This window comes from Alligator sinensis, unplaced genomic scaffold, assembly GCF_000455745.1.
Source record: "Alligator sinensis unplaced genomic scaffold, ASM45574v1 scaffold847_1, whole genome shotgun sequence".
Taxonomy (NCBI): domain Eukaryota; kingdom Metazoa; phylum Chordata; order Crocodylia; family Alligatoridae; genus Alligator; species Alligator sinensis.
In genome coordinates, this window is record NW_005842797.1 from 483,968 (window position 1) to 497,213 (window position 13,246).

General features: G+C 41.4%; 1 protein-coding gene across 6 annotated transcripts in view; it reads left to right on the forward strand.

Annotated features, from left to right (window-relative positions):
- LOC102378008 (tyrosine-protein phosphatase non-receptor type substrate 1-like) overlaps nt 1–11,997 on the forward strand; it is a 27,348-nt gene extending 15,351 nt beyond the window's left edge. For 4 of the 6 annotated variants that reach the window (XM_014525404.1, XM_014525403.1, XM_014525405.1 and 1 more), the window contains 5 exons: nt 3,497–3,578; nt 6,277–6,633; nt 7,467–7,778; nt 9,172–9,267; nt 10,584–11,997. In XM_014525404.1, the coding sequence (XP_014380890.1) occupies nt 3,497–3,578; nt 6,277–6,633; nt 7,467–7,778; nt 9,172–9,267; nt 10,584–10,723 (987 nt within the window). In that variant the 3' untranslated portion in view covers nt 10,724–11,997. Of the gene's footprint in view, nt 1–3,496; nt 3,579–5,966; nt 6,034–6,276; nt 6,634–7,466; nt 7,779–9,171; nt 9,268–10,583 lie in introns of those variants that run through there. The other 2 variants (XM_014525408.1, XM_014525407.1) reach the window with 2 other exon arrangements.
- Nucleotides 11,998–13,246: the final 1,249 nt, after the last annotated feature.

Sequence of the window (13,246 nt, forward strand, 5' to 3'; positions counted from 1 at the left end):
TTAAGAAGCGGCTCGATGCCTACCTGGCTGGGGTCAATTGAGCCCAGTTTCCCTCCTGCCCAGGCAGGGGGTTGGACCTGAAGATCTGCAAGGTCCCTTCCAACCCTACTTCTATGACTAGGCAGACGTAACCAAAGATGGCACAAAAGTCTCTGAAAGAAAACAATTTTTCCCTGAAAATAGTTTTCCTAAGAAAGAGTTAATATAAATGGGGTGCAAGATAAGGAGACATGTGCACAGGTCACAAGATACTGTCATATGAGGAACCCAGAGAGGTAGGGAAAAACCACACGGAATAGAGAACAGAAATCCTAGCAAATCTGCTCTCATAAGCCAGATGACAGAGAGCTTGTATGGGGCTCTTTACATGTTGGTAGAGTTGGGTCCAAGTAAAGGTGTTCATTGAAGAAGATCCACCTACACCTACACCCTACTTCTGGAGCAGGGTTCTTGGAACTTCTGTACACAGAAGCTAAATCCAGACTTGCAGGCATGTGCGGTCTGTGGCGCTGCAAAACAAAATGCCCAAAAGAAAAGTGGCATGGTGCATGCCATAGGAATGTGTGCCAGCTGACACGGAGGCTCAGTCAGTGTCTCCCCTCTAGTTCTACCCTACTTCCTGCAGCATGCTGGGAGGAATGGGGAAACAGCAATTTCCCCAAAGTGGGGCATTTTGCTCCACACCAAAGTGCACATGCAGGGGCATGATCAGCGGCAAAAAGTACCAGCACAAATTTATGTGAAGGGGTACGTCTACATGCAGAGGTGTGTGCTTGCAGCAGCACAAACTGCTGGCACAATGCCTTGGCCTTAATATGGCACTGCTGCCACATTTTTCTGTGCCCCCACTTGGCTATCTGGGCAGTAATCACTCAGTAGATGTGCTCATTGCACTGTCTCTGTGCAAAGTGATGCAGCATGGCCTCTTGGCCCCAAATGGCCAGGAGGTCAGTCACCTCCTCAGGCCACCAACTGATTCTCCAGTGCCTGGTCTGGTCAGACTCCTGTGTGTGGGTCCCCCCACCTGCCTCACTGTGGTCTGCCATGGTCCCTAGAGCAAACTCCAGGGCCGCCTGCTGCTCCATGGTGGCTGCAGCTGAGCCTTGGGTGGCTCTGCCTCTGGAGCAGTGGCACAGTTGCACCCACCTATGTAGCATCTGGCTGGCCCTGGGTGGCTGTACGGGCCCAGGACTAGCCCAGGGTGCCAGATAAGCTCAGCAGCAGGCAGCTGCGATCCCTGCCACGCCTCTGATTGCTCCAACTATGCAGTGTGCTGGAGCAGCAGGGTCACAAACAGACCATACAGATGCACTGGCCAGCAGCCAGAGTGTCTCCCTGGAGGCCCAAGCCTCTGTTTGCTCTGGAGCATGTTTTGCCCTGCTGTTTTTTGCTCTGCTTTTCTTTGCTACCAGGAAATCCTGGTAGCAAATTTTGGCACTGCACTGCAAATTTGCAGTGCAGTGCACATTTGAACATTTGCCCTGTGCAATTTGTGGCACCACAAAGAGGCTTGTGGAACAACAAACTGCACCTGCCTGCACATCTGGATGCAGCCAGAGGCCATGAGAGTTCCTCTGTATTTTAAAGGGATACTACCAAGTTTCTGTGCACAACTATATACCACTCAGCGTCTTGCTATAATATTTCTGTCCCTTTGCTAAGCAGCAGCAGATTTCACAGCCTGGTAAGTCAGTTTTCTATCTGGAGTAGAAATTGGGGGTGTAGAGTTAGGTGCTTTCTTAGGTTTTCTTTTTATTGACAAAATATGCAGAATGTGTTTCCTTAAATAGATGTGGTCACAAAAATTGTACACAAACCTTTTTTCCCTTCCCCCTGGAAACCTGCTTTACCACCACAGAGCAGTTGTGTTGGTCTCTGCATCAAGTCTCACTGCATAAGCCCACTGGTTCTGTTCCTTCCTCAACTTGCGCTGTTCTTCAAACAGCTAGCACAAGTTGCCTGATTACAGGCCCTGGTTGTCATGGGGGACTTCAATCATCATGACATGCTGGGAGCAGTAGACCAGTGCCCAGGCAACCCAGGAAGTTTAGAGGGCTGGAGCACATGACTCATGAGGAGGGGCTGAGGGAACTGGACTTATTTAGTTTGCAGAAGAGAAGACTGAGGCGGGGGATTTAATAGTAGCTTTCAACTACGTAAAGGGTGGTTCCAAAGAGGATGGAGCTAGGCTGTTGTCAGTGGTAGCAAATGACAGAACAAGGAGCAGCGGTCTCAAGTTCCAGGAAGGGAAGCTGCGGTTAGCTATTAGGAAGAACTTTCTCACGAGGAGGGTAGTAAAGCACTGGAACAAGTTACCCACAGATGTGGTGAAATCTCCATCCTTGGAGGTTTTTAAGAGCCAGCTGGACAAAGCCTTGGCTGGGATGATCTAGTTGGGGCTGGTCCTGTTTTGAGCAGAGGGTTGGACTAAATGGCCTCCTGAGGTTGCTTCCAACCACAATTTTCTACTATTCTAATCCTTAGGCTCTTATGTAGAAACGTCCCAAAACAGAAGCCCTCACCAAGGATTGCACAGCTTCAAAAGGAGGCCTGAGTATTGACATTCCTGTTTGAATAGCTGTCCTATAATACACAGAAACTGCAGAGAAGGGGTGCATGCCCATTGGCATGGGCTGTGTGACCCACGAGACAGCAGCTTTAACATCTTCTGAGTACAGTTGCCACCCAGCATCATAATCCCTAGAATCATATAATCATAGAAAATTAGGGTTGGAAGGGACCTCAGGAGGTCATCTAGTCATACCCCCTGCTCAAAGCAGGACCAGCCCCAACTTGATCATCCTAGCCAAAGCTTTGTGTAGCTGGGTTTTGAAACCCCCCAAAGACAGAGCTTCCTCCACATCTCTGGGTAACCTGTTCCAGTGTATTACTACCCTGCTAGTGAGACAATTCTTCCTAACATCTAACCTAAACTTCCCTTGATGCAACCTGAGACTGTTGCTCCTTGTTCTGTCATCTGTCACCACTGAGAACAATCTAACTCCCATCCTCTTTCAAACCTCCTTCAGGTAGTTGAAAGCTGCTATTCCATCTCCTCTTTTCTAAACTAAATAAGCCCAGTTCCCCAGTCTTTCTATGGAGAGTTTCATCCTGCCTGAATGTGTCAATGACTCAGAATATGTGACATGAGCATGTCTTGCCCCAGTCCTATCTGAATGTCAGTAGGGGAAGATGCCTCTTTGACCAATGCCCTGATATAGGCTGTTATCATGGTTATCTAAGCTTCTAATAATGATGGTCATTAGACTGGTCAATATAGGTGATCAGCATGTAAATTATTCAGTTCTACCAAAATCCACTCCCCTTTTTATCATTCATATTACAGTAGACCCCACTTCCACTCTGGAATTTCCTCAGAAACTCCAAGTAATTTCTGAAATCCTAGAGTGTATTGGACCTAAACAGATGCTTTTGGTGAAAATAATGAGACAGCTCTCAGAAAAAGGCATCAGTTGACTCAATGTGCTTTTTTCAGATGCTGTTCAGGAAACTTCAGTGGTCCAAAGGGAAGGCTATTTCACCAGTGCTTTTAATATATGCTGTCTTCTGGAGCTCGGGTAGGTTCACAGTTTTGTATTCCTGTTTAATATCCTTTGTTCCAGAGCTGTAAGGACCCTGTTCTGGATTCTGTGGGCAGGAGGTTCTGAGCTAGCTTTGCCTTCATGTATCACACAAGACAAATTACTCTGGAATTACTTTATTGACTTAATTGATGCTTGACCATGAATGAACTTGGCTACCAGACAAAACATAAACATTTAGAAGGTACACTCCTGTCTCTCTCTACCTGCTGCTTTACATAACTAGAAAGATACCATTTTTCCCCCTGTGTGGAATCACTTATGATATGAGTGCATCAAACTTCAATGTCATTACTGTTGACTTTGCTTCTGCCTTGACATGAACTACAGAAAACGCATTGACCAATTCTGAAAACAAATGGCTGACATGTTACCAAGGCTTCTGAACTCCATCTGCCAATGTTCAGATAAGATACCATGACTCAAAATTAGAGATGTAAAAAAATTATGAATGCAGGAGTTCGAAGTGATAACTCCTTTCATATAACAACTTCTGTTTTGTGCACTCTCATTTTTCTGATGCTAATAATTTACAGCAATAAAATCAAGTGGTAGAAGATGAAGTCTGGGCCCCTAAAATGAAGAGTAATTCCACAAAAGCCATTGAAGACTCTGAATTTATTCCCCTGAAAAGAGAGTTTGATCCTTTGTGCATAAGAGTCAGCTGAAGGACACTTCCTGCCTGCTGACATGTGGTACCTGAGGTTATATAATATACAAAGACTTCACGGTCATTGCAAATAGATTGGTATTCAAGAATATCAAGAATGTCTAACTATTTGTCAATCAATGAAACAGGGTGCAATTGTCATTTAGTCCAAACTCCAGATTAAGGCAGGATCATCCCTGCCTAGACCATCCCAGAAAAATGTTTTTTCTAACAGGGACTAAAAAAAACCTTGCAGTCTCAGAGATCCACTTCCTCTTTAGGTAACCTGTTATAGTGCTTAAGCATCTTCATAGTTTAAAAAGTTCTTTCTAATATCTAACCTAAACCTCCCTTGCTGGAATTTAAGCCCATTATTTCTTGTCCTCTCTCCTGTGGACATAGGGTAGAGTTGATCACTATCCTCATTAGATTTGAAGACTGTTACCAAACCCCCAACCTTCCCTCGTCTCTTCTCTAGGCTAATCCCACATCTTTGAACTAAATTATGCCAGTTCTTTCCACTTTTTCTCATATACTTTATTTGTAAAGTCTAGTCATTTGGTTGCTCTCTTCTGGACTCTTTTCACTTAGTCCACCTCAAAATTGGACACACTACTCCGGCCAAGGCTTCATCAGTGCTGAATAAAGTTGAAGAATCATTTCCCATGACTTGCACACAGTACTCCTGTTCATATAATAATAGAAAGTTAAGGTTGGAAGGGACCTCAGAAGGTCATCTAGTCCAACTCCCTGCTCAAAGCAGGACCATCCCCGATGAAGCTTTGTCCAGCTGGGTTTTGAAAACCTCTAAGGATGGAGGTTTCTGGGTAACCTCTCTGGGTAACTTGTTCCAGTGTTTTACTACCCTTTTTAGTGAGAAAATTCTTCCTAATATCTAACTTCAACTTCCCTTGCTGCAACTTGAGACGATTGCTCCTTTTTATATCATCTGCCACCACTGATTCCAATGTATTAATAGCTTTTTTGGTAACAATTTTACATTGTTGACTTGTGGTCCACTAGGGACCCTAAATTCTTTTCCAAATAGCTACAGCCTAGCTATGCATTCCCCATTTTATATTTGTGCATTTGATCATTCCTTCTCAAATATAGTACCTCACAGCTGTCCTTATAACATTTTATCTTCAGACTATTTTCCAATGCATCAAGGTCATTTTGAATCCCAATCCTGTCATCTACTGTGCCTGTGATTACGCCCAGCTCGATGTCATCCACAAATTTTAATAAATATAAACTAAATGCCAGCCTCCAAGTCATTTCTGAAGATATTATACAATGCCAGACTCAGGACAGACTTCTGAGGAGCCTCACTTCACACTTCCTCTCAGTTGTACTTTGGACCCTTGTTGACCACTCATTGAGCTTGAGTTACTAAGCAGCTATTCATCCAGCTGATTGTGGTTTCATCTATTTGAGTGGTAAGCAACATTTCAGAGCTGTGGAACAAAAGAACCTGGTTTGGGTCCAAAGTGGACCACTGTTCCATCTCAGCCCTGCCACTTTTCCCTGCCACTGGTTCTCTCTGCAGCATGGGATCAGCTCCCCAGACCTGGCACTGGCACAAGCAAAGATCCCTCCTGTGGGAATGCTACCAAAGCTACACCATTGACATGCTGTTGAAGACCTCTCAAGTCCTTGGCTAAGATTTGGTGCTTATACAGCATGTTGCTGACCCTTGATCTACAACATATTTTCTGAGATACCATGGGAGAGACGATGCCAAATGTATTGCATGTATATTATGAGGGAGTCTTGCTAAAGGTAACTATGAAATTTCAAATTGAGGTGTGAAACAAACTGCTTACCAATAGGCACAAACAGATAAAAAATAATACAAACATTTTTACTTCAAAGCATTAAGACCTCAACTCTTGGTGCTGGAATGGAGACTCTGGCCAGCCAGACATATCATCATATCATCCTCCATTTGGAGGATGTGAAAGAACTGGCTTACTCTTTGCTGTCTATGTAACTCACCTTTTCTATCTTCTTTTCCCCACTTAGGGTTGCATCAGGATGCATCCACTGCAAGGAGACGAAATGTGGTCTCATTACAGGGTAAAATGGTGAAAATGGAATGTATGCACATGAGTGATGCAACAGAAGGTTTGATCCTAACTCTAAGGAGAAATGGCACCCCCACTGAGCTTTGTAGCTTGCGGTTTAGAAACTTTAGGATTTGGGACAGAGTCTGCAAAGGTTCTGTAACTCTAGAGTATGATCATCACACCAAATGGGTTTACGCTGTTATTCAGAGAGTCTCTGTGAATGATTCTGGGATTTATAACTGCACCCTGGAAAGCATGATTCCTCCACCTGTGAAAACACTGACCTATACATACATTTGCCTTACAGTATCAGGTAAGCTAGGCGTTTGCAATATTCCATCAGACTCCATTTCTGTGGGTTATTTTTCTTTTATTGTTATCATTTTAGAAAGATAAATATCCTAAGAAACTGCAGCAAGCCTCTTATATGCATATATAATGCTACTGTAATACTTATTGTTCATGCTGCAGAGTGTGGGCTCCCTTCTGCTACCTGAGCTCCATAAGGACAACCTGAGCCCTGTTGGTTATCAGGTATCTTCCTGCTTGTTGCTGTCATGTCTAAAGGAGCCTTATCACCTGTTCAACAAGAAACCTCCATGTATGTTTCTCCTAATACTCCCCAAAAGCACAGACCCTCTCTTCTCATTGCAGATAGCATTGCAGAGCAGGTTGAAGGAGACCTCCTGATTTTCAATTGAACCTTACAATACAGTTTCTAATGCAATGTGTACATAGTGAGGCATCAAATGTTAAAAGCAGTGATTCTCAACCAGGGTGCTCTGACACTCTGGGGTGTTAGGAAATCTTTTTAAGGGTGCCATGTGATACCACATAATATTAGCACTGATAGGTATGCAAATGACAACAAGATAAACCCAGAGATTTCAAATAAATATCTATAGTGTGAAAACTCCTTTGATTTGTTGTGGACTTTCTGAGTCCTTTGCAATGGAAGAATTGCCCTATTATTTTTCTGTAGTCAAAAAACAAGTGAAAGCTAAGGTCTGGCATTTCCTAAGGGGTGCCTTGAGTATAAAATGATTGAGAATCACTGAACTAAAGGGATATCTTACTTATCAGGTGATGGTTGTTATGGGGTGATACACTGATGCAGCAGCATGTCATTTGTTTCCTCTGTTCCAGCTCCTCCAGTTGTTGAGCTTTCCTTGGTATCTCCTTTCTTCAATAACTGTGAGAACACATTGACTTGCTGCGCTTGGGACTTCTACCCTCAAGACATCCAGTTCTCCTGGTATAAGGATGGAGAGTTGATCACCAGCACTTCAAAGAATGATTCTTTGTTCCCCAATAGTAATGGCTCTTACTCCTATATAAGTAACCTAATTATTTCCCGTTCTGACTGGAGCAGATCTGTACAGTTTTCTTGCCAAGTGAATCATTCTGCACTGGAAAGTCCTGTTGTCAAACATATATCTTTGCCTCGAGCTGAAAAAGGTAAACGATTGCTGTTCATTAGGTACTGATTTAGTAATATGTTTCTCTTGGGGTAATCTGTTTTTGAACAAAGGAACCTGTTTAGTGCTCTTCCATACAAAGTGCAATAAGGGTCAAATATTTGCATTTGTTCCTTTGGTTACATCATAGAATTGTCATTTCACCATGCCAAAAGAAAGAGTGAGCCAACTATTAGTTATAATACGGTACAATATAGGCGCTTTAACACCAGTCTTTGAGGGACCAGCCCAAGGCTTCAGACCAAATCCTACAGCATCAGTTCTGAGCAATTAGAATCAGGCTTCATGGCAGCAAAAATCAAGAAATGGTTGTGGGGGGCCCTTTAGCCAAGCATCATTTTGAGATTATACCCTTGAGGTCCCTTGCAACCCTATAATGCTATGCTTCGTTATGTTTTCGTGCAAAATTCTGCCTCTAAATAGAAGCAGTTTACATGGTTTTTAATCATTAATGCTAGAAGTTCTGACCAAGAACTGATTTGTTCCTATGTTTACAACGGCCGGATGTCTTGCGTTCCCCTGTCGTGGCTAGCCCGTATAACAGTTAAAGGCCTACTGATGCTACCACTAAAAAGAGTTGTTTCTTTAGCTTATACCACAGAAGCATGTATTAGAGAGCCATTCTCTTTTTCTGCATCCAGGTTGCAAACACCCTCTGATCTCTCTGCACTTTCTTTCTCTTATTCTATGATTTCTTTTCTCAGGATTCAGCCTCTGTGCTAAGAGCTTCTCTGTCTTCAAAGGATTAGCATAACATGAGGTTTTTTCCTTTTCAAACATCTTTCTCTTTCCTGCAGGTCCTTTTTCTTCTCTGGTGCCTCTTCCCTCTTCCATCCCAAAAAAATACTTAAATCATGTTATTTACAAGATGCTGACAGTTTGATTTAGTGCTGTTTATTCTCAGAATAATTACTCACTTTCAAATAAGATAAGGGTGCATCCTCTGAATTAGAACATCCATAGCACTTTGTGCAAAGGGTAGGGATTTTAACTTCTAATTGGGAAAACTGCTAAAACTTGTCAAGAAAAAATTATTGAAAAATGTTCTCAAGTTGTTTTTTTTAGGTTTGACAATTCAACATAATTTTTTTTTAAAAAACCTTTTCATTATAGTTTTCTTGCAGGGCATTGACTTTTTATCCCAATTCAAGAGGAAAATGATGTTCAAAATATGAGAAATTTCCATGGGAATGGAAATTTTATTCTTTCAATAGCTGTAATAATCATAACTTGTTTCCTAAACTCTGCTTATAGCTTCTATTTAAACAAACAAATAAAAATGCTTATTGCTAAGTCCCTGATATGGACAATGAATGAGTGTTTTTGAATAGCTGCTGTGTCCCATCATATTATAATTTATATTTGTTTCTAAGATTCTTCAAAGTTGCCAATCTGGATCCTGGCTGCAGTGCTTGCTGGTCTCCTCATGATATTGGTGATGATTATTCTGGCAATGACCCTGATATTCAGTAAGTGTTCATCTATTTCATTACTCTTTTCTTTTATTAGAAATAGAAGGGATAAAGATTGATAAGTTATAACTTCATGTATGCACGCCACTATTACCTTCCACTGGATGGAATCAAAACAACTTAAATGTTTGTGCATTTGTTGTCCTCTAATGATTGGACACCTACTAAGAAAAGAGAAGCTGGAATACTAATAAAAAGTCTATCTTAATTCAGGTACTAGATACCCGTGTGCTAAGACTTGAAATAGAAAGTGGGTAAAAGAAATAACATGGTGTCTAATATAAAAAACTGCTTATTGATCTCCTCTTCTGATAGACTCAATTTAATTTTTTTCCCTTTCATCCACTGATTGTTTGCCTAATGACATTTACCCAAAACAGCCCTTACAGGCTTGAAAAGGCAACAGACTGCTGTAGAGCTTAAAGCCAGGGAAAGATTTCATAGAACTAAACATGGTAACAAAATCTTACTGTACAAATAGCATTTTGGTTTGGAGTGGATAATGGGATAGAAACCCTTTCACCTCCAGGGCATCAGTTGAAATCCAACCTCTGTCCAAAGTGACAAAAATTTCTTTTCCAACTGTGATATTACTTTTTTGGTTTTACTTCAGTTCCCAGGGAAAAACATTCACAGAATGAAAATCTGCCCCTCCCCAATTAACCTTAACTGGCAGCTTGGTTAGCAGCTGAATAGGGGGGCTAAGGTCTGACAAACCTTGGAGACTCCATTACCTTTTTCCTCCAAGGTCAATGTTGAGGTTCATTGACCGGGCTGTGTGGCGACGCTTGCGCTGCCACTGCCCATACTGTGCCAAGAAAAGCTCCATTGATTAAGACTTTAATTCATTCGTATCATTTCATGCTATTCACATATTTGCAACAGAGAAGAAATTCACAGTACACTCATGGTGGTATATGTTAGCATAGCCCTACCTCATGGGCTGTTGCAATAGATTTTCCTCCTGTGTCATATATATGTCATATAAAGATATGCAAAAGGTGTACAAAAGACTTAGCTCCACCAACCAATGTAACTCAATGAGACTGCTTCTCAGTAGCAATTATGAGCGAAGAAATCCTACAACCTTGAAAGACTTGTGTTCCCATCCCCATATATAGTATGTGTTTAGTATTTACTCCCTCTGGTGGCCAAACATAATAGCAAAGGACTAACATGGAAACCTAAGGTAGAATTTAATGTGTTAAAACAACACTTACAGTTAAACCATTGAAGCATTTCTAAGTTTCACTTTGCCCGTATCAAAAGTTGTGTCTGTTTTGAGCTAAGCCAACTTTATGTACCTGTTTTAGGATCCAAGACCACATCACAGAGCTCTGCAGACAGAGTTATGCCAGAGACTGCTGTGATGCAACTGCCACAAGAATGCCAGAGAGAGAACTGCCACACAACCTATGCATTGCTTAATTATTATCCAGGATCTACATTATGAGTGGTTGTCAAGTGTGGTATGTGGGGTATGAAATACAGAAGGAAGCCTTGCATTCCCTTGAAGTCTTCTGCACTGAACATGATGATGGAAGACAGGAGCTTCTGGGGAAACAAATATCACCCGCTACTTATAATACTGAAGCCTTGAGCTGTCAAATAACAAGTAGAGCAAAGCCACTTGTGAAGAAGGGCAGTGTGCTAGATGCTGGTTTGAGTTCTCAAACCTAGTTAGTATTTTAGCAAAAAAGTAACATCTAATCTGGCACATAAAGGGAACTGAAATGTCCCTGAGGTGCCTGATCTGAGCACAAGGTGACTGTGGGCCTTTGGGAGAAGATGCACTGCTTTGGAGCATTACGGTCATGACCATGAGGTTAGGCAGCCTAGGGAAATTTTCAGACTGCTGCTTCACAATCCATTGCGTGCACTTGGCTGGACTTGGCGCACTGAGTCACAATTAAGCCAATATCCCAGCAACGCAGCTAAGATATAATTGATGGAAATTCTGTTGTTCAAATGGGTCCAAGTCATTTTCTGATGATTAAAGTCCATGCCACTGTGTCAGATAAAAGGTGTTCTGGCTAAATTCCAGGGTTAATAAGAGCCTTCACTCTAAAATGCCCTACACATTGCAATTGAAATGCAGCCCACTGTGCACTTTCACATGTCTGTCACGCTCCACCCCTGAACTGATTGAATTTCTAGGGTTGCTCACAGCATTCTGCATCCAATCCATACCTTGCAAATCACTTATTTTGGGAGCCTTCAGCATGAAAGAGGAACTATCTCCACTTATGGGAATTCCTTGGGTTAACTGTTGCCTGCAGTTGTGGAGAGCTGGATTTGAGGAAGACCCTTCCAGTCCTGTGTCCCTATGTTTCTAGATAGCTGTTAGGTTTTATCACTTTTTATCACTTTCATGTTTTTATAAATATTGCACAAGTTATTACTTTTACCATATTCTAGTGTATTAGTGGCTTTGTTAGCCGCTGGATCTTTATGGAAGATGCTGATGATCTTAAATGTTGGCTCTTGTTTACAAACTGTTACTGTGTGGCAAGGAGGCAATTGTAAACTACAACAGCAAGATGGACTTTATTTTTGTGTGTTCCTACTGATCCTGAACTCTTTGGCCTGTTCTGGAGATGCTTTAATTGGAATGCATTAATATATTTCAGCATACAAAATTACCAGATTTTAGGTCTAAGGATGTTACACAAATTGCCAATTGCTCAAACCACAAGCAAGACTTTATAAAGGGGGATAAGGCAAGGTACCGCGTTTATCGATTACATGAGTTAGACATAGAGGTTCAGGCACACCGTTCATACAAATACACAAATCATCATGCACATCATTACACACAGGCATACACATACACAAAACAACCATTTCATCCACACATACACCAGATATAGTTACCAGCAATAGTTGCTCAATATCAGCCCAGGGTGGCCAACCGAGGCTTATTGAATAGATGATGATGATGATTTGAAGATAGCCGATTTAAAGATAACAGCTGGAGCGGGGTGAACAGATGCATCTGTGCTCTGATGAAACAGCAGTAGAGAAAGAGACTCAAACAGCTTGGCATTTTCAAAGTGTTCTTTTACAGGGATTGGCATCCTTTGTTTCAGTGCTTTGGGGTTTTTCCATACCCAACTTCTGTTTTTGTGGTTGTTCTTCTTTTGTTTTCAGCTTATCTTAGAAGAAGAAATTCTGCCAGATGGGCAACAAAAACACTCCAAGGCTGTTATCTCCTTTGTGCCTTCAAGCTTCAAAGGGATTCTTCAGCCATTTGTTAGTTAGTTAGTAGTTGGTAACTTACATTTGACGCCTTGTTGCTTACATAAACAGTTGAATCTTCTTCTTCCGTCTCTATGCCATCCTCTCACCATTCACCCTTTTACACACACTCATACATAAAGGCTATGCAGAGTTCATTCACTTATGTCAAGCAGAAGGATACAAAATGGAGTTTTCAAGTTGCTTACAGGACAAGACTAACATGGTTACATTTCACTATTATTACACTCTATGTTAACATCAGCTACATTAGTTCAGTTCATGCTACAAGGAGAGGTCCTAAAGGAAAGAAAATGATGGAAAATAGAGTTGGTACCAAGGACTTTTTAAGTGTGCACATTTGTACAAATAATTACCACAAGTAAAAACTGAGAACAATGGTTTTGAAATCAATAAGGATCTTTAAATAAAGAAAACTGAGTATATATAGCATCCACGTGTCTTGCCTTGGTCTAATTTATTCCATTTTTATTTCCATTTTATTTTTTTTCCAGTGCATATCATCTAAAATTTTATTTCATGGTTAAAAAGAAAAAAGGAGAAAGAATTTAATCATAATGCAATGTGTTTAGGCCCAAAAGAGTCTAGATTAACAATACAGTTGGGGTATGTTTAAAGACCTAGAAACCTAATGGATATGACTTTTTAACAGTTGACTTGACATCCAGTTACTGTTAATTTTAATGGAAAGAAGGCATCTATGTCCCTAAGGCATCTT